At 34.3% G+C, this 22103-nt stretch overlaps 1 protein-coding gene across 1 annotated transcript in view; it reads left to right on the plus strand.

The window, feature by feature from the left end:
- The window catches only part of LOC114329978 (tubulin-specific chaperone D), a 43466-nt gene extending 21955 nt beyond the window's left edge, over positions 1-21511 (plus strand). The window contains exons 9-12 of the mRNA XM_028279277.2: positions 776-1052; positions 4134-4329; positions 6764-7075; positions 21069-21511. Of these exons, the coding sequence (XP_028135078.2) occupies positions 776-1052; positions 4134-4329; positions 6764-7075; positions 21069-21347 (1064 nt within the window). The 3' untranslated portion in view covers positions 21348-21511. The remainder of the gene's footprint in view (positions 1-775; positions 1053-4133; positions 4330-6763; positions 7076-21068) is intronic.
- Positions 21512-22103: the final 592 nt, after the last annotated feature.

A 22103-nucleotide genomic window follows, 5' to 3' on the forward strand; every position in this document is an offset into this window, starting at 1 on the left:
TAAATGGTGTAACTAACACAACCTCGACTTTCTTTTATATATATAGATGTAAAATATTTAAATGGCTATTAAAAAATAACGGTCTGAGATAAAAAATTGAAAATTTAGGATTGTATGTATCTTTTGCTTCTACATCTCATAAAAATAGTAAAAAACGGTTTTTCCAAAAATTAAAAAAATATATCAGGGGGGGCAACACCCCTTATGACGTACGGGTATGAAACTCCATATTATCCTATTCCCAGACCGCTAGAATATACATGTAAAATTTCATAAAAATCTGTTCAGTCGTTCTCGAGTTATAAATGGTGTAACTAACACAACCTCGACTTTCTTTTATATATATAGATTTGCGCTGATACATACATAATTTGAAAGATTAGCAACGAACTACATACTGTCTGTCTGCGCATGCGCCAGGGAATTATAAAATTTCACTCTCGATCGTAAAGAAGTATAATTTCCATAATGTAATAGGTGAATTGACAAAAACAATATACATATTTTTTAAATCATAATAATTTGACCCATATCTAGTTTTTATTTTTATTTCGGTTTTTGTAAATATAGAAAATTCTAACCGAGAATTGTTTCGCCGAAAATATTCTCGAAAATATTCTCATTCTCGTTCTCGAGAATATTCTCTTCTTACATCACTAATCGTGAATATTGATACCAGGTCCATCCTGAAGTGATAACAGCAAAAAATAGACTCCTGGAAAATGTCAAATTTAAAAATGATGAAAAGATTTTTTACTAACTCAAATCATTGTAGAATTCACAGAGCATCATATTCATAGCATCTACCACATTCTTTTGGAAGGTTTAAAAGATTACACTCAAGACAAAAGAGGTGATATCGGCGCCTGGGTGAGGGAAGCTTCCGTTTGTGGTCTCCAGTCTCTTACATTTTTGTTGACAAAACAATATCCCCAAATTTTAACCCCTAAATTAATGACTCAAGTTTTGTCGATGATAGCACAACAAGCTGTGGAGAAAATTGATAGGACCAGGTCATTGGCCGCAAAAGTGTTTTACAGTTTCATTTACAAGTAAGTTAAACGTAAAATTTGATATTTTTTATTAACTTTGATTCTACTACTACTGCATGTCGGTTTATAACGCTCTTCACCGCTCTTTCCGACTTCCAATCGCCAATTTGTCCGGTTGTTCCAAAGATCATCTTCTATCTTCCTTTCGCTCAGCTCTTTTTCTATTCCTTCGCTCCAACTTGTTCTCGGTCTACTTAGTTTTCTCTGTACTTCTGGTTGCCTTTCTAGTATTTTCTTTGGTATTCGTTGTTCTTCCATCCTTTTTATATGTCCGAACCAGATAAGTTGTTTTGTTGATGTCATCTGTGATTGTTCGTTTGATTCACATTATTTCTCTAATACGTTCGTTGGTAATCCTTTCTCTTCTATATCTTCCTGCTGCTTTTTTTTCAAAAATCGATTTCCGTTGCTCTCAGAGTTTCCAGTGTCCCCTCTTTCAGTGTCATATCTTGCAGCTGTACAGAGTGACATTTTTCACTATTGTCTCATGTACCTATCTTCTTTTTATTTTCTTTGCTTATTGATTGGTTTCATAAAATACTGTCTAACATTGTGATGGCCTTTCTACCTACCGTATTTCATTCTCTTATGGCTTTGTCTAATTTTCCATTGTGCGAAATATTGATATATGTACTGTTATATTTCTATTTGATATGAAAATTAAAATTTGATAATTATAGACAAAATTCAATTTAATATAAAATATTTTCAATTTTCTCAACCACGGGCATATAAATTTAGAACAACCTGTATACAATAAATTGTTATATTTAATTTTAAGAAGTGATTAAATAAGACTCAAGTGAAATCGATAATAGGCCATTATCGTTGTTCGCGGAAGGATCGGTCATTAGCCGATGCTAAATAAGACTAAGTGGAAATAGAGAATAGGTCATTAAAATTTGTATATAGTAGAAAGTAATTTTAGAATGGGAATTAACTATTTTCTTTGAAATCCATTAAGCATATTTAGAAAGTTTAAAAATTGGTTTTGAGGAATACTGCGAATGAGAGTTGGTGGTGGAAGTTTGATTTGTGAATCTGGAAGGGATATTTAGAAAGTAGGGGAATGAATGACAAATAGAGAGCAGAATGTTTTGAGCTGTCGAGAAGTGAAGGAGTGGTAGACGGTAGTGTACGGAGAGTGAGAAAGCCGGTAGTTCCGTGAGTGTGGAGTATCTATCGTGGAACGAGAAGTAGGCCAGGTCGAGAGTAAAAGAACCTCCTTGAGCCAAGAGTGTCCCGGTAGCTGATAGCAGTTTCGAAAAAGGTAGAACACAGCATCACGACAAAAGCAGGAACGAGAGCTATTCGAGCTAGTTTTTCAAAGGAGAACATTACTGGAAGCCAGGACGAGGTTTGATCGCAGCCAAGGATAGCAGGAAACGGGTCTTGTGTGAGGACATTTTCAGTTCACCAGGAAAAGGTCAGTCTCATTTGTTTGGACATGAATGTATGGGTTTTTCGTATTAAATTCCACAAAAAAAATTGAATAACATAATCAATAATATCAGAAAAGCTTCATCAAACTTAAATAGAGTTGTTCCTAATAACTCCTAATAGTTAAATGTTAATAAAAACTTTCAATTGAAAACCAAAAGGAAATAAGATTCCCATTTGTAAATGTTATGTTTAAGAATAATAAGAAATAGCAAATATTAAGCATTGGTTGCCTTTTAAATAAAATAAAAAATATTTTGATTATAATTGTAACCCATATGTGTATTTTTTTTACTTTTTTCTTTTCTATCCCGATTAGGAACCATTAAGAAATATTTAGAAGCCACGGAAGTAAGTAATTAATTTATAATTCGCCCTGAGATTGAAAACATATTGATATGTGATCTGGTTAATTAATTGGATTAGTATTAATACATTGATTAAATTAAGTAACATATAAGAATATTATCTCATATCAATAATCAAGATCACAACAGTACCTAAATATTTGCAGTCGTAGCAGTGCTTTATCGTAGTCGTGTTGTCCAATATGAAATCTTTTTGTTGTTGTCCAATGAACAAGGTCTCGGTTTTCTTTTTTTTTGATTTCTAGACCCCATATATCATACTCTTCAAGTAATTTTCTGGCCATATAATTTAAATCGTCATAATCTTGAACCGTTATTACTTGATGGTCTGCAAATTTGAGCGTGTATATCATAGTATTGGTAAATGGAATCCCCATTGTTCTACATTATTTTTATTTCCATCTTTTTAAAGTTCTTTCGAGTATATTTTAAACAAAAGTGGGGGACTTTATTTAGAGGCGCATTTCTCGATTCGATTCTTCAAAAGCTTCCCACATATTTTACTCATAGATCTGGTTACAGCTATTCCTTGAAAATTTTTGACAATTGTTTTTATACTGAATTCGCTCAGCCGAGACACAACTGTCGAGTGACGTTGGTAATTTCTTTTTTGAGAAGTTAGGTTGCTAGACGTGACTGGAAATTACTACACAACCAAAGATATATGCTCATAGCCAATATTATTAATAGTAAACAGACATAAATAACAACATAAACCTTACGCCAATCAATAATTATATCTATTTACACCATTATAATGTATTGACAACAAAAAATGTGAAAATTATTTATTGTTCAAAATAAAAATATTTCCTCCCAAATATATCCGACTCCCACTATTTCTAATAATTCTTCTTTTTTTAATGAAATATTAAGTTGATTTGAGCAGTTAATAGTGTGAGGTAGGAATTTTTGTGCTGTATGTTTCCTATTCCGAATGTGTCAAAATGTATCTCGGCTGAGCGAATTCAGTATATTATGTCTTTTGTTATGTATAGTACTGAGATATGATATTTTCTATTTCATAGGGATTTCGCTTGTTTTTGCGTTCTTGAAATAGTTGCTGAAGATGTTCGTATAATTTGTTCATTCGGTAGTTGGTTGAAGTTGAAGTTGACTTGATTTCTGTTTCCATGTTCTTGAAATTAGATTCTATTCTCTATTAAACGTTCATTAAAAGACTCTTCCCAGTCTTCAGGTTCTATGCTCTGTAGTATGTCTTTATTTTTATTTAAATTAACGTACCTAAATATATTGTTTTATATATTTACAGTGATCCACCTACACCAAATCTACCCCATTTCAATGACTTGGTCAGAATGTTCCCGAAGACAGAATGTGATGTAATGAACTGGAATTCATCATCAGTTACATTTCCAAAATTTGTTCAACTTGTGCAACTGCCGTCTTTTATTTATCCAGTGATGGTTGGACTGGTTTGTAGTGTTGGAGGTCTGACAGAAACACTGGTAAGTTCAATACACATAATTCTATCAAATAAGTAGAAACCAAACTCCATATCATTGATCTTATTAAAGCATAATTAAGAAAATCATCTATTAAGCCGATGCCGCACTGCAGGATGCTAGATGGTGGCTTGGATTTTAAAGGTGGATGGTGGAGGGTCGCTGCATCCTGGACGCAGTGAAAGAGTGAAATGAAGTCAGAAGTCAGTATCCAACTGACTGCTGAGGAATCGTTTGTTTCATTTGTTACGTTACATTTGGTTTGTTTTTTAGCTTATCGTCATATTAGAGGTAAAACTCACTCACTAAACTTTTCAGAAAGTGGAGAAAAATCGACTTAAAGGCAAAAATTGTTTTTTAAATTCACCTGACTTGAATATTGGATTTTTTTTAATGCAACTGCAAAGAATAAATAAAACAGATATTTTAAGCCATGTTTCGTCACAAAGTGGGTCTGCTGGCTCCCAAATTGCCCTCCTTTTATACACAGCACTTATTACGCTTTCATCCATAGCGAGGCTACCCGGATGGATTATCAAACACGACTGATATGGGTGGATAGACGCCTGGCGGACCACCGGGTGGGTAGATGGCAGTGGGAGGCCACTGCGGCTACCGTCGTTGTATTATTCGTGGTATAAGTATCTGGATGGTCGCCAGGTGGGTATCTACCATCCACCATCCTAGCAAACTTCCTGCACTGCGGCATCGGCCTTACGTCATCATGCCTAGATGAATGACGTCACTGGTATGATATAAACACCAAAAAATCAGAATTTAAAAATAAAAATCGACCTGCGTCGGGTTTTTTCTCCAGTGACCTATTTTCGAAAAAATTAATTAATTTCATAATTTTCAACCTCTCTATATTCAACTAACAGAGAGGAAACCCTTAAAATAGTTGAAGACTTCTACAAATTGCTGTACACAAGCCAACACAAAGCAAATAGCAAAAAAATCAAGTAAAAGAAATATTAACAAGGAAAAAGTGCATTGTTAACCAAGTATCAGAACTACTATCGGAAATCACAATAGACGACATAAAACTAGCCCTAATAAAAACTAAGAATAACAAATCTCCAGGCGAAGATTGTGTAGTTACTGATGCAATCAAAATTGGAAGCACTTGCCTACTTAAGAAAATAAAAAACCTTTTTAACATATGCCTTTTGGAACAAATGATCACCTAATTGGATTTGGAACAAATGATCACCTACAGAGCGTTAAAACGATAATAGAAACGACTATCGAATACAATCGACCACTCGTTCTGGCTTTTGTAGATATCCATAAAGCCTTTGACACGGTAGAATTTGACAAAATCCTGAAAGCACTACAAACATGCCGCATTGACACAAGGCTAGTTTACGATACATACAAGAACGGAGCTATGTCGGTGAAACTACATAAAACACGGATCATATCCCTATCGGCAGATGAGTCCAACAGGGCAATACATTATCGCCTAAACTGTTTACCGAAGTACTAGAATATGCTTGTAAAAAACTTAACTTGGAAGAGAGAGGCCTGAATATTGACGGTAGAAGATTAACAAATTTAAAATTCGCAGACGACATAGTTTTGTTCTCTGACAACCTCAAGGAGATATGTACAATGTTACATGAACTTCAGTTAGTGTGTGCCAGTGTGGATCTTAAAATAAACATCTCCGAAACAAAATTCATGACAAACCTAGTACCTAGCGGAAATATCAATATTGGAGACAACGAAGTAGAGCTGGTGGAAAATACATATATATGTACCTTGAACACGAAATAAAGATCACAAGAGACAACCACACCTGCGAACTACCAAGAAGAATAAATGTAGCATGGGCAGCCTATGGAAAACTCAAAGGCATCTTTAAAAGCGATATACCAATTCCTTTAAAACGTAAAACATTTGACCAATGTGTGTTACCTGTGATGACCTATGGTACCGAAACTTTGACATTGACAGCTACAACTTATAAAACACTGCAAGTAGCTCAGAGGAAAATGGAAAGGTCACTGCTGAGTATATCGCTTCGTGAAGATGAAGAACAGGAGTTACCGATGTAATTTCCCGAATTGCCACATTGAAATGGAACTGGGCCAGACACGTCGTCCGAATCAGTGATGAAAGGTGGACGAAAAGATTATTGAGTGGAGACCGAGATTAGACAAAAGAAGTAGAGGAAAACCCCTTACTCGTTGGACTGACGATCTCAAGAAAATATCAAGAAATTGAATGTAAAGTTCTCAAAATAGAGCACAATGGATAAAAATGAGGGAAGAGCAATAAAAAAGTAGTATATCATATATTATTGTTTAAATCATAATATAAAAATATAAAAACCCCACCTGCTATGCTACAATGAGCAATGAGTACATTAACGCAAGATTTATTGTCAACAATATATTTATTTCTTACCATTACAATAAATATTCATTTTCAGGTAAAAGATTCCAGTTCATCCTTCTTCAGTTTCCTAAAAGGAGAATTGAACTCTAAATCAAATTTATTACAAAATCTATGTGATACAATCATAGACATTTTTACAAATTATCAAAAAATAGATAGGATCACCGTACCAATGTTTAGGTTTCTTGATAAGCTGTTCGATTCAGGTTGTATTGAAGACGTTATATCTGACGATAGTTCAGAGTTTGTCAAGAAAACCCTGAAGTTAATACAGCTAGAGATTTCAGGATGTAAAGATATTTATAAATTAATCGATGGCATCAATGTTTTATGTCAATTTATTCAGGTAAGTTTTTTGAAAGATAAATCTTTTCTGTACTCCATCGAAACTTTTCCACTCCCTATATAATAGACATAGACCATTGGATATATATAAAGATTTCCATTGACCCCGTACATCTATAGTTCCAGTATTTTTGGTTATTTTTTTGCCAAATAAGTCTTTCTACATGCTTAGAACACTTCACCAATTTGTAACTTGACTTGGTGAATGTCTCTTGTTCTTCACGTAAGACGGGAATCAGCTTCTGTACTGGTTGATTATCTTTGTCGAGTCGAAGCGAGGTGTAAACGGTGTTGAAATGAATAATTTTATTCTTCAAGTGCCATCTCCGCGACAGAGGTCGGCAATCAGCATAGCTATTCAGACTTTAGAGACGGCTGCTCTGAAAAGTTCATTTGATGTACATCTGTACTATTCTCTCAGGTTGCGCAGCTACGATATTCTGCGTCTCCCTATGCTTCTTTTTCTTTGAATCTTTCCCCACATAATCAATTACAGCAAGTTGTATATCTCTCCACGTATAATAGGTATGTCCGAGGTATTATAATTTTCTTGTTTTGATGGCATTTAAGATTTCCATTTCTTTATTCAAGTTTCTCAACCTCTTTGTTTGTGACGTGTTTGGTCAATGATATTTTCAGAATTCTTCTGTACACCCATAGCTCGAATGATTCTAGTTTTTTCATTGACGCCGCATTCAAGGTCCAAGCTTCCATTCCTTAAAAGAGAGTCGAGAAAATGTATCACCTAGCTAACTGAACTCTTAGCTCCAACTTCAAATCTCTTGTGCAAAGCACTTTAATCATTTTGTTAAAATTTGCTCTAACCTTTTCTATTCTGATTTTGATTTCCTGGAAGTAATCGCCTGTGGAGTTAACCATTGTTCCAAGATATGCATATTGGTCTACTCGTTCGACATTGGTTCCATTTATGAAGAAATTCTCGTTATTTCCTTCTTCTTCTTCTTCTTCTTCTTCTTCTTTTATATAGGCAGTACTGCCTGTTTTTCTTCAACGGTGCCTTTCATTCTGCCCCTAAGTTGTCATTCCATCTTTTCCTTGGGCGTCCTATACTTCTCCTGCCTAACGGTGACTTGTCCCTGGCTATTCTTAGTATCCTTAATTCAGACATCCTGCTTATGTGATCATTCCACTCTTCTTTTCTGTTCTTTATTTATATTGTCTACTCCACATATGCGTCTGATTTCCTCACTTCTTACCCTATCCTGTAGTTCTTTTCCAGCAATCTTTCTTAAGATCTTCATTTCGTTGGTTTCCAGATGTCTTCGTGTTTTGCTTGTATCTGGTCTTGTTTCGGCCGTGTAAGTCACAACTGGCCTAATAACTGACTTATATATTCGGGCCTTTGTTTCCAATCTTAGGTGCTTGTTTTTCCAAATTGTGTCGTTTAGGCATCCGGCCGTTCTACTGGCTTTAATTATTTGGTCTTTTACCTCTTCTTCGATATTGTTGTCGGCTGATAGATTAATTCCCAGATATTTGAAAGTCATTACTTGTTGCATAATTTGATTTTCTAACTCCAATTTGCATCTTATTGGTTCTTTGGCAATTACTAAGCTTTTTGTTTTTTGGGCTGATATTTTCATATTCATTTCTTTTGCGTTAATGTTGAACTCGTGCAATAATCTTTGTAGATCGTCTTCGCACTCTGCTACTAACACGGTGTCATCAGCGTAACAGAGTATTTTTTATCTCTCTATTGTCCATTTTGTACCCTCTTTTTTTCTTCACTTGTTTTATTATTGCATCCAATATTATGTTAAACAGTAAAGGGCTTAGTGAATCTCCTTGCCTGATTCCTGTGTTTGTTTCTATGGGTTCTGTTATTATTCCATTGACTTTCATTTCTATTTTATTTCTTACATATATGTTTTCTATCAGTTTTATGATATCCAGTGGTAAATCTTTCTCATATATTAGGTGTATCACATGTTTTAATTGGATTCTATCAAACGCTTTCTTTAGGTCTATGAAACAGAAAAAGGCTGGTGTGTTATATTCTAAAGATTTCTCCGCTATTTGCCTTATCACAAAAACTGCATCGTTACATGATCTTCCACTTCTAAATCCTTGTTGTTCATCCGATATATTTATGCACGCCATTATTTTCTCCATAAGTATTTTTGTTGTGAGTTTCAGTATAGTGCTCAGTAAATTTATCCCTCTATAGTTACTGGGGTCTGCCCTATCACCTTTCTTAAATAACGCTATCATTTGAGTGGTTCTCCATTCTTCTGGAATTCTTCCTGTATTTATTATTTTACTCATTTCGTCATTCCCCGTTAGAGGACAGTCTAACCATACTCTGCTGCAAATATTTTAATATATGCAGTTCTTCTTCGTTTCGTTATGATTCAATTCAGTCTACTTGCATAGCCTCTTTGAAAAGGGGTAGACCCCGAAACACGGTGTCAGAGGATGGCAAGAGACTCGAATTGAATCAAAACGAAAACGATTATTTTCTTTTCTTTATTATTTTACTTATAAGGATATTCAGTTCTTTGTGAAGTCTATCTCCTCCATATTTTAAAAGTTCATTAGCTATTCCATTTTTCCCAGGAGCTGTTCGATTTTTCATCTTTTTTAAGGCGTTCTTTATATCTTCCTCTTTAATTTCTGTTTTCTCATCCGATTCTAATCGTGGTGTTTCCAGTTCTTTGTGATTAGCTGTTTGATAAAGATTTTTTAGGTAAGTTGTCCATGTATTTGTATCAATATGTTTTACTTCTATCAATTCCTTCATCTCTGCTCTTTGACCTCTTATCACTTTCCACATTTCGTTTTGCATCCCATAAAAGTCGTGCTCCATCTCTTTTGAAAATGCTTCCCAATGTTCTGTTTTCTTCCTTCTTACTATTGACTTTAATTCATTTCGTACTCTTTTATATTCTTCATATGTTTGTCTCGTTCTTTTGGACTTGTATTCTAGGTAGATTTTCTTTTTTCTTGGCATTTTATTTTTATTTCTTCACAGAGCCATGGAGTTCTCCTTTTCTTTCGTATATGTTTACTTATCGTACGTTCTCCAAGTGCTTCCGTTGCTGCCATTTTGGTATTATCTCTGATCTTCCTCCAACTTTTATTATTTATTTATTATTGTTATAAAAAATATATTATTATATTGTTTATTTAAAAATTTATTATATTGTTATTGGAAATAACATTTATTTATGTTATTTCCTTGAGTTTTCGATATTCTCATAAATTTTGTCTTTTTGACATTCATTGTTAGACCGTATTCTTGTCCAAACTCCGCTATTGTCGCCAGCTTTGGAGGTTCTCAATATTTTCGGCTAACATGACAGTGTCATCCGCATATCTAATGTTGTTAATGGGAACTCCATTTACGTTTATTCCAGCTTTTCATCCTCACGAGCTTTTTCCAAGATCATCCTCATTTCCATCAAGATTTTTTCATCCTCACGAGCCTACTCTTGCGAGTAGGCATTAAAAAGAATCGGCAACAACACGCCAGGGCCGTAAGTACGATGTTGGGGGCCCCGGGGCAAACGTGATCAGGGGGCCCCTATCGGGGTCTGGTAGTTTACCCCCAGCAGAAGGGGGGAGGTCCGGAAAAGTGTTTGATATTTAACCCCTTGAAAACGCATTTTAATGCCTTCCATGACAGGAGTTTCTTTATGGTCAGAAAATAACCAGCTAGGAAGACAATAGAACACTAGCATTATTTTAGAGTAGCACAACCAATTTCTTCTTAGCTTCATTCCATCCTTAGTGGTGAAAGTGTAAAAGTGGTTTGAGGAACATCTACCGCGTTGATATTTATCTCTTTGAAAAGGTGCATCATGCTGAAAAGGTCCTACCTGGATAAGTTTTCGCTTTAGGTCTCAGGTTACTTTGATGCACAGTTCTTGAGGAAACTTCTCACAAGCTTACTTCTTTATCTGTAGAGGTTGGTTCTAAAATCTGCTTGCAGATCAAGCAGATTTTGATCATTTTCTTTAAGGTTATGGCAAATTTCTACTTCATGGTTTTCAGATTTCGCTAATTCATCCTTCAATTCTTTATATCTTTACGAAAGGTCTGGGGCCCCAGCTTAGCCCGGGTCCCTCTTCCAATGACATTTTAGGTTTTATTACGCCGAAATAACTTATTGCATAAGTAATAATTTAAATTTTTATTTTAAGGTCTCGGGGACCCAGCTTAGCTCATGCCGCAGGGCATGTTCACTGTTCTGTTCAAATTGCATTTTAGTCGAAAAGGCTAATTTTCCCAGTGAAAAATTAAAAATTTATGTTGAAATCTAGGGTGCCACTGTAAGGTCATTTTAAAATTGTGTCATTTGAAAATATTTCGTTGGGATTTTGGGCTTTTAAAATACATATTTTTATTTTCCTCGTTAAAATCTATGCACAGCAAACCAAAGGGACCCCTGCGGGGCCCCTCTTGGCTGGGGCCCCGGGGCACTGCCCCGGTTGCCCCAATGGTAGTTACGGCCCTGCAACACGCATCCCCGTCTCACCCCACGTCTGATTTCAATTTTCTGTGACAGCTTTTCGTTAACACGTACTTTTGCTCGTTGCTTATAGTGAATGACAAATGATAAATGACTAATAAATGGAGATAATTGTTTTATTTTATAAACTGATTTTATGATAACTCAAACACTGTGTACAAACAATACAATAATAACGATTACTAATTTTAATAAACAACTTTGCTTAGTGATGTCTTAGCGAACCGTGAGTAAACATGAACCGCGTTATGAGTGTCAAACTTAAACGTGATAGTGAGAGTATCGAGAATAATTCGCGTAGGTAATAAACGTGAGATTGTCCAAACTATGGACGTACGAGAGTAACGAGACAATTGTAAATTGAGACTGCTTGACACTCAGGAGACTGCATTCTGAGTTGTGCTAAACTCGACTTATTAACTCTGCCATTGGTTATAGCCCGATCAAAGAACAATCTGACCCAAAAAAAAATAAAGGCAGGATGAAAATTTGGGAATAGGTAGTTGAAATGGTCTATTATTATATAAGAAAAAGTTTACAATTATACATATCCTCAATTCTTCGCCTATGGCAGCGCATCGACCACCGCTTCGAGCATCGCATCGATCATCGCATCCACCATCGCTTTGGAGCATCGCTTCGACCATCGCATAGAGCGTAGCTTCGACCATCGCATCGAGCATAGCTTCGACCATCGCTTCGAGCATAGCTTTGAGCATAGCTTCGATTATCGCTTCGAGCATGGCTTCGACCATCGCATCGAGCATAGCTTCGACCATCGCTTTCAGCACAGCTTCGACCATCGCATAGAGCATATCTTCGACCATCGCATAGAGCACAGCTTCGACCATCGCATCGAGCATAGCTTCTACTATCACATAGAGCATAGCTTCTACCGTCGCATCAAGCATAGCTTCGACCATCGCTTCGAGCATCGCTTCGAGCATAGCTTCGATTATCGCTTCGAGCATAGCTTCGTCCATCGCTTCGAGCTTAGCTTGGAGCATTGCATCGATCATAGCATCGACCATCGCTTCGAGCATAGCTTCGACCATCGCTTCGAGCTTAGCGTCGACCACCTCATAGAGCATAGCTTCTACCATCGCATCGAGCATAGCTTCGACCATCGCATAGAGCATAGCTTTGACCATCGCATAGAGCACAGCTTCGAGCATAGCCTCGACCATCGATTCAAGCATAGATTGGAGCATCGCGTCGAGCACAGCTTCGACTATCGCTTTCAGCATAGCTTCGACCATCGCATTGAGCATAACTTTGACCGTCGCATCGAGCATAGCGTCGACCATCTCATAGAGCATAGATTCTACCATCGCATCAAGCATAGCTTCGACCATCGCATAGAGCATAGCTTCGAGCATAGCCTCGACCATCGCTTCGACCATAGCCTCGACCATCGCTTCGAGCATAGATTGGAACATCGCGTCGAGCATAGCTTCGATCATCGCTTTCAGCATAGCTTCGACCATCGCATCGAGCATAGCTTTGACCGTCGCATCGAGCATAGCTTTGACCGTCGCATCGAGCATAGCTTGGAGCATCGCGTCGATCATAGCTTTGACCATCGTTTCAGCATAGCTCCGAACATCGCATCGGGCATAGCTTCGACCATCGCTTTCAGCATAGCTTCGACCATCGCATAGAGCATAGCTTTGACCATCGCATAGAGCATAACTTCGACCATCACATAGAGCATAGCTTCGACCATCGCATCGAGCATAGCTTCGACCATCACATAATTTCTGAAGCTGGTCCAGTTAATATGGCTGAATGTATCTCAGTAATCCAGGGCTCGTTTCCTTCGTTAAGATGTACAGTCGGAAAAATGAAAGAATCCCCATGAACAAACATACAAAACACGCTGTATTTTCCTGTCACCGTGACACAAAGAAAATTGTCCAGTGCAAGTACATGTAACAATAATTATTACATGTACTCGCGCTGGCCAATTTTTTGTGTGAGACGGTGACAGGAAAATACAGCGTGTTCTATATGTTCGTTCATGGGTATTCTTTCATTTTTTCTACTGTATATTAATAGCCTATGAAAAAAAAAAGTAAAAAAAATTACATGTACGTACACAAAATTATTTGTTAATAAATAGCAGTTTTTAAGCTTATAAACAATTACAATAATTTCGTAGAAATTAGATCAAATTAAATGGCAATAAAAAATACGGAAATCTGATAAAAATACACAACTTCTAAAAATAAATTTTAGGTCCTACGACCCTTGGGGTCTGAGATAGCCCCTTTTTTTTGAAAAAATCACTGTTACGTTAATTAACAACACTAAGATCTGAAATTAACCAATCTTTTATAAGAAAAGTCAAAGTTTTTAACAAAGTTTTTAGCAAGAAAAAATGTTAAAAATTGTTTAAACACTAGTGTTATAAACAAAAAGTATTTTGCGTTGCGACTAAAGTAAAAAAAAATAATGGGCGTAGCCGAATGAGAATAAATTCGCGGACTACCATTCGCTAGCGCTAGACCGTTGCGCCCATTTTTAACATTGACAGTATACCGGATTTGAAGCCTAATATTATATTTATATATTTTGGTAGAAACTTGAATTTTATGAATACAGTAAAACCTCGATAGAACGGACCTCTATTTAACGGATTTCGGATATAACGGACAAAAAATCAGATTAAATGTAAAAAAATTTGAATGCAAAAAATATGAAAAATCGAATTCTAGAAGGAAAATCAACAAGGACAGGATCTGGGCACTGCTTTGTGCTAACGCCGATGGTTCGCATGGATTGACTACTATAATTGTTGGTAAATCTCGTAAACCTAATGTTGTCAAAGATATAATCATCAAAAGGCATCATCTGCCTGTTTCATATTATAGCTCTAATAGGGTATGGTTCACCAGAGATATTTTCAAAAATTGGTTTTTAAAGGATTTGTACCTGCAGTGAGAAAATTTCAAGGGAAGAAACTGGAAATACCGCCTAAAGAGGTGAAAGGTTTATTGATTTTAGACAAAGCTCCTGCTAATAACCCTGAAAGTATTCTAAATTCGGAAGATGGCAACTTTAATTCTATCTTTTGCCAAAAAATATATCGCTTATTCAACCCATGAATCAGTGAATAATTTTGTCAACCAAATAGAGTATATTACAGAAAGTTTTTAGATGAAGTAGAAAAGTAAAAAAGTAGAGAACAAAACTATATTCCTTTTATAACTTACAGATTTGTACACTGTATCTAAATACAGTACCTACATAATTTAAAAAAAAATTTGATTGATTTTAAACCTATTTTTATACAACTGACTTGGCTTTAACGGACATCCCGTCCCCCCAATTAGTCCGTTATATCGAGGTTTTACTGTATTATTATGTTGCACATTTATTTAGTAAAATTATATATTAAATAAATAAATTTAAAAAATAACAATAAAAAGGCCACTTCAAAAAAGGTTTATACATCGCATTAGCTGCTTTGTTTTGGATAATTTTGCAATGAAAAGAAGGTAAACGTTATTATTTTAATGTGGTACCATAGATAAAAAAAATAATAAACTTGGTACAGTAGAACCCGATTGGTAGGTATAGGCCATTTTTTCTTCTCTATTTTGAATCCGTGTGTAGTCCAGGCTGTATCGTCGACCCCGTTAGGTAAATTATTCCGATTCATATTTTTTGCACAAACTTACTCAAAAAAAGTTCCTTATAACAAATCCAGAGGGTACCAAGAGCTACCGCGGCCGGAAAATTGTTTAAACAATTTTTTCATTAGTTTTATGTTAACTTAGAAAAGTTGGGTGACAAACTGTTTAGTTTATAATTTTAATCAACGCAGCATTAAAACATAGGTCCTGAAGAAGTTTTCTGGAAAATTTCAAGTCAAAATATGCAACAGAAAAAAAGTTACGCGACCTTATAGACGAGTGGTAAGTACTCCCCCCCAAAAAAACGCTCATTTCTCGATATATCAACCACTGTGTGGTGAATGGCTATTTTTGGTCTTACTTTATGTTTTTGATGGTGCTGAAAACGAAAATGAGTTTTAGTTTGAATTTTAAATGGGGAAACATTGTCAAAATCGCAATTTTACCCTAAAAATAAAAAAAATGAAATCACGTTTTTCTTAAAATTAAAGGTTACACCACTTTTTTCTATAAAACATTTTTTTCTCTGTACTCTAGATTTTAAGATAAAATTAATTAAACAGCTAAATTTCAAATTTTGTCAGTCAACTTTTGCGACTAAACTTTGCAATTCAAGAATCTGCACCTTTTACTTCAAACAATTTATAACTTTCTTTATAGCAAGATAGAAATATTGAAGCAGATCCCATTGTCTTCAGAAAGGTGAGAAATATATACTGTAAAAATTTTAGAAAAAAATATTACAATGGAACTGAGTTGTAGCAAGTTAAACGCAAAAAAAATATTTTTAGGGTAAAATTGCAATTTTGATAATGTTCCCCCACGTAAAATTCAAAACAACTCTAATTTTCGTTTTAAGCACCATCAAAAATACATATAAAGTATGACCAAAATTAGTATCAGTATCTCGAGAAATAAGCTTTTTTTGGGGTATACCGCTCGTCTATAAAGTCACATAACATTTTTCTTATTGCATATTTTAAATTAAATTTTTTTGGAAAACTTCTTCATGAATTATACTTTATTTCCGTGTTAGTTAAAATTATAAACTAAAAAGTTTGTCACTCAACTTTTTTAAGTAAACATGAAACTAACCAAATCTGACGACAAAATGTTTAAAAATTAACAACTTCTCTTTTAATGTGTTTAATTATTTTGGACAAATCTCATTGTTATCTAAATGCTTCAAAGATAACACAGCAAAATTTTCAAAAGGAAATATTTACAGCGACCAAAAGTACAGTGAGTTAAAATTGAAAAATTATCAAAATTGATTTTTCGCATTTTTGCATAAAATTTGATTTTTGAACATGTTCCACTAATTCTAGAAAAAAATAAACTCCATATTCGGATTCAGAGACCTCGAAAACATAAGGAATAATGAAAGTTTGTCATTCACCTTAAAGTTGATTTTTGTGGTCGGTATAACGTAATTTTAGGAGTTGCTGCCGGTCGCCAACCGCGCCCACTATTCAGTCAGTCGACTACGCCCGCTATTTTTTACTTTAGTCGGAACGCAAAATACTCTTTGTTTATAAAACTCCTATTTAAACAATTTTTAACATTTTTTCTTGCTAAAAACTTTATTAAAAACTTTGACTTTTCTTATAAAAGATTGGTTAATTTCAGCTCTTAGTGTTGTGAATTAACGTAACAGTGATTTTTTCAAAAAAAGAGGCCATCTCAGACCCCAAGGGTCGTAGGACCTAAAAAATTTTTTTAGAAGTGTATTTTAAGCAGCTTTCCGTATTTTTTATTGCCATTTAATTTGATCTAATTTCTACGAAATTATTGTAATTGTTTATAAGCTTAAAAACTGCTATTTATTAACAAATAATTTTGTGTACGTATATGTAATTTTTTTTACTTTTCTTTTCATAGGCTGTTAGTATACGTCTTAAAGGAGGAAATGAGCCCCGGATTATTGAGATACATTCAGCCATATTAACTGGACCAGCCTCAGAAATTAGCTCGTTTTTCAAAAAATTTTATAAACAAATTAAATTTTGCGAAAACTATTTAACAGATCTGGACCATTTTTTGCACACCATTCAAGCACCATAATGCCCTCCATTTTAAGTATATTAAAACATATTTTAATAAACAATAAAATTGTTATTAACAATATTCAAAAACAGTGATTTTGTCATCCGTTTTTCAATAACTTTTTTGTTTATTAACCGATTTTCATTTAGCGTATCTCATTCGATGTATCTTTTTTTTTGAAAAAGTTACCTGTGGACGTCAAATTTCTAAATAAACAAGTTTTTAAGTTATGAGCAAAAACTAAGTTTGACGTTTTGATTGTTTATTTAAAAAATGTTCCACTAAAATATTGATGAATCCCAAGATGGTAGTCTTTTTGTAGTATCTCATACTACACATTTCAACTGTCAAACATCGTCTTTTCCGTTATGTCTAGTAAAAACCTAACTTGATTGGCCTAATAGCTTTGACCATCTCATCGAGCATGGCATCTAGAATCGCATCAATCATTGCCTCGAGCATAGCAAAGTAGTAAATAATCCGTTTAATATTTAAATAAGATACAAACTATTCAAAAAATATATTAATTTCGTTGAAATCGTAAGAATAAAAAATAAAAGTATAACTTCTTACGTGCGTACAAAGTACATATGTACACACATTTTTTTTATTTAGAAAATATCCGTATTAGCCATGAAGGTTATTAGCGGGGTACCGAAAATACAATAAGTGTACGAAGTATGAAGTTAGGTACATTATAATATCTTGCTATTACATTTTTTGTTAAGGAAGTGGAAAAGAGGTTTACAGTCGGTTTGAAGGTTAAGAATGTCCAGATATGGTTTGAATATCCAGATAACGATTATTATTTGTAAGCATCAAATTGATCAGATTCGGTTAGCCCATGTTTTATTGTTATTGGTATATGCTTGGGTATGAGTAATAAGATGCTCGTGAGTAAGTTTTCAGTGCCCTAACTGAACTATAGAATGACTTGGTGCAATCTGTTGATTGAATGTTGGTTCCATGGACCGGTATCTTCTTTATCTCTTAGTTTGCTTTTAGATGTCTTTCATTTTTCTTTCTATAAATCGATTTTAATAGTTGCTATATCTGAAGCTGGCAATTACTGTTCTACCAATGAAGGATTGTGCAGCTGAATAAGCCCATCGATCAGCGTTTTCATATTCCTCGATTCCAGAATGCGAGGGAACCCATAGGAAAACTATTTTTGACTCTGTCTAATATGTCTTTGATTAATCATGGCTATAGTGTTCATGTTGGTCTGTTGTATGATTCTCACTGAATTAAGTGACTCAGATATTAAAAGAGTGCTTGGGTTATGCTTGGGGAGTACCCCCTCTCGAAGTTGAAAAATATACATTCAAAATAAGACCGGAATTGGATAAAATGACTAATTCTAAACAATTTTTGTTCTATAGAGTTTTTTCACTAAATCAATACTTTTCGACTTATTTGCGAGTGAATATGTTCATTTCTAACAAAAAAAAACATGTCATTGGACGGTTTTTCGGAGATAACTCAGAAACTAAGTATTTTATTGAAAAAAATATTCTTAGTAAAAATATAGCTTAAAATTTTTTTAAAAAAATAGTGTATGCACGAGGTCTGTAGACTCAGTAGAAGCAGAGTTGTAGCTCATGAAAAGTAGGTTCTTCTTCGTCAAATTCCAAATCGAATATTTCAATGTGAAATAACACAAAAACGGAGCATTTTCAGGGTGAATTAATTTTAACTTTTTTAAAGGGTTTAAAAAAAGGTTTTTTTGTTTTTTAAAAAAATTCTAATATTAAAAGTAAATGAGTTACGCTCAAAATGTTGTTGGTCCCTTTTATTTTTTGGTAAAAAAATCTCGAAAATCACCCCCTAATTAGCATCTCAAATAAATTTTATCATTACCAATTGACAAGTTACTTTGCTTATGTATTATTTATATGATCTGTAAGTTTCATCGGTTCAAAGTGCTTATTTTTGAAGAAGCTGTAGTTAAAATCTCTTGAACGCGTGACTAATCAAGCTTAGGCAAATTTTGAACAGCCATAGCATAACCAATTTTTGTCTAACAAGAAAACAAAAAAATCAAAAATATTCAGAAAAGCAAAACGAACATTCTATTACTCTTTCAGATTTTTGGTATTACCTTTGATTGAGGTATTGAATATTTCAATCAACGGTATTACTAATAATTTTTAAGTGAACTCCATAAAAAGTTTCATTTTTTTTTTCAAAATAAAAAAATATGTTTTATTTTAAACCCAATTTTTTTCAAAACTGAGCACTTTGAACCAATGAATCTTATAGATAATATAAACAATACATAAGTAAAGTAACTTGTGAAGCGGTAACGATTAATTTTATTTGGGAAGCTAATTAGGGGGTGATTTTCGCGATTTTTTTAGCAAAAAATAAAAAAGACCAGCAATATTTTGGGCGTAACTCACTTACTTTTAATGTTAGAAGTTTTTTTAAAAAACAAAAATAAACACCTTTTTTTAAACAGTTTAAAAAAGTTATAATGAATTTTCCCCGAAACGAGCTCCGTTTTTGTGTTATTTCAAAATGAAATATTCGATTTGGAATTTGACGAAGAAAAACCTACTTTTCATTAGCTACAACTCTGCTTCTACTGGGTCTATGGACCTCATACATACACAATTTTTTTCAATTTTTTATAAGCTCTATTTTTGCTACGAATATTTTCTTCGCTAAAATACTTACTTTTTGAGTTTTTTGCCAAAAACCGTCCAAAAATATGTATTTTTTGTTAAAAATGAACATATTCACTCGCAAATAACTCGAAAAGTATTAACTTAGTGACAAAACTCTATAGAACAAAAGTTACCAAGAATTAGCCATTTTATGCAATTTCGGACTTTTTTTGAACGTATATTGTTTCACCCCCGAGAAAATATTTTTCACCCCGTATTTCCCAATTTTTGTAAAATGGAGGGGATGTAGAATTGTAAACTTTTTCTTATACATATAATAATAGACAATTTGAACTACCTATTCCCAAATTTTCATCCTTCCTTTATTTTTTTGGAGGTTTTCGTAAAATTTTGCGTTCCCTGATCGGGCTATAACGGTTGCATAAGAAATCGGCTTCGTATGGATTCTTACAACGAGAGGGGAAAACCAATTAATTTTTGTGCGTGTATAATTTAAATTTTAGAGCAAATAAAACCTTTTAGGGCGGTTGTAATATAATACAAGCTATATTAAGTTTCATACGATTTTAATCCAACAAATTGTTTTTATGAAGGTTGAAAACGTGTGAAAATACGAGCTAACAAGAAATCGAGCTTATAAATTCGTTTTCAGCGTCACAATCTCTAAGTCGAAGCATTGATTAAAAACACATTGTGTGTGTTTATAATCAATGGTCGAAGGTTGCGAAAGTGCCAAACGGAAATACAGTGGTTATTTATTGCCTTTTTTCATATTCGAGTTGATCAGAAACTGCAAAGGACAGATGACCGAACACGTCTATCCATTTAAGAAGCAGTCAAAGCCGCGATAAATTATGTTAAGATCCTATAAGTAAAGATATATTCTTATCGATATATTACAAAGTTGTAGCACCACATTTGAAAGCCATTCTCCTATGACTTTTAAGTCATTATCTTTCTTTTGGCCCTTTTTAAGACTTTCCAGGTAAGCTGATTATTATCTTCTTTCTGTTTAACTCTAATCATCTGGAGATTTATTTCTTCGGTTATATTCTCTTTTTCTTCAAAGTGACACTGGTTTTGAACCTGTAATTCGTTCAAAGCATATTGAAATTGTAATTTTTTATTTAACAAAAAATACGCAATATAAAAATGTTTGCTAATGACCTTGTTATTTCAATTTTTTAGATGAAGAGAGAAGTCTGTGATATAGCTTTAGTACAGTTAAGTATCCTTCTATGCCACCGGCAGTCCTATGTTCGAAGAACAACTTCTAATAAGTTATACGAAGCCCTTCTAGTATATGGCGAAGATAGCAAGATCAATCCAGATAACCTCGACACTATCATGGCCGTATTGAGTTCCACTGATTGGGAAAAACCTATCGAGGAAATCAGACCAATTAGAAACGAATTGTGCAATTTGATGGGTATTAGGGTGCCGGTGCCAGCGAAGAAAAAATCATAAGCTTATTTTGAGTTCTAATAGCGTATATTTCAATAAAATTTTAAAATGCTTCTAAAATATGTTTAGGCTTATTTTTTTATATTTATTTATACGATTAACAAAAATATATTTTATATCGCCTGTTCGATTAATTGACAAAGACAATAAACCTATTAATAACCCAATCGAAATAAAACTATTGACTAATATGTTGAGGATCTATTCATGGACACAAGAACGGAACCAACACAAATTGATAGCGAGGAAGCTCCAATCATATTAAAATCTGAAGTCCAATATGCTATAAACAACTCAAAATCTGTCAGAGCCCCTGGCCAGAATGGCACTAGAGCCCAAACTGGGCCTTGGCCTGTTCTTTTCCATGAACGCCATTTTGCAAAAATGCCCAACTACAAATACTAATTGAACACGCCTCCAAAACACACTCTTAGGGCTGAAGATGAATTCTCTCTCTTGTTGTTTCCCCTTTACTGAGGATCGTGAATTCTTCCAATATTCCCATCAATTTTTTTCCATTGGTCTCTATCTTCAGCTGCTTTAAGAGCTTCGCAGAATGAGTGTCCAACTGAATTTTTAATTTGGTCGGACCATCTAATTTCTGATCGCCCTCTTGATCTTCTCCCCGGAACGTTTCTAGAAACAATTAATCTCTCCAAACTATCGTCACCTCTGCGAACCACGTGGCTGAAGAATTGCAGAATTCGTTGCAGACATTGTGGATAGCCTTTTTTTAATCTCGAGTTGGTTTAGAATGGA

The sequence above is a fragment of the Diabrotica virgifera genome, chromosome 5 (genome assembly GCF_917563875.1).
Source record: "Diabrotica virgifera virgifera chromosome 5, PGI_DIABVI_V3a".
Classification (NCBI taxonomy): domain Eukaryota; kingdom Metazoa; phylum Arthropoda; class Insecta; order Coleoptera; family Chrysomelidae; genus Diabrotica; species Diabrotica virgifera.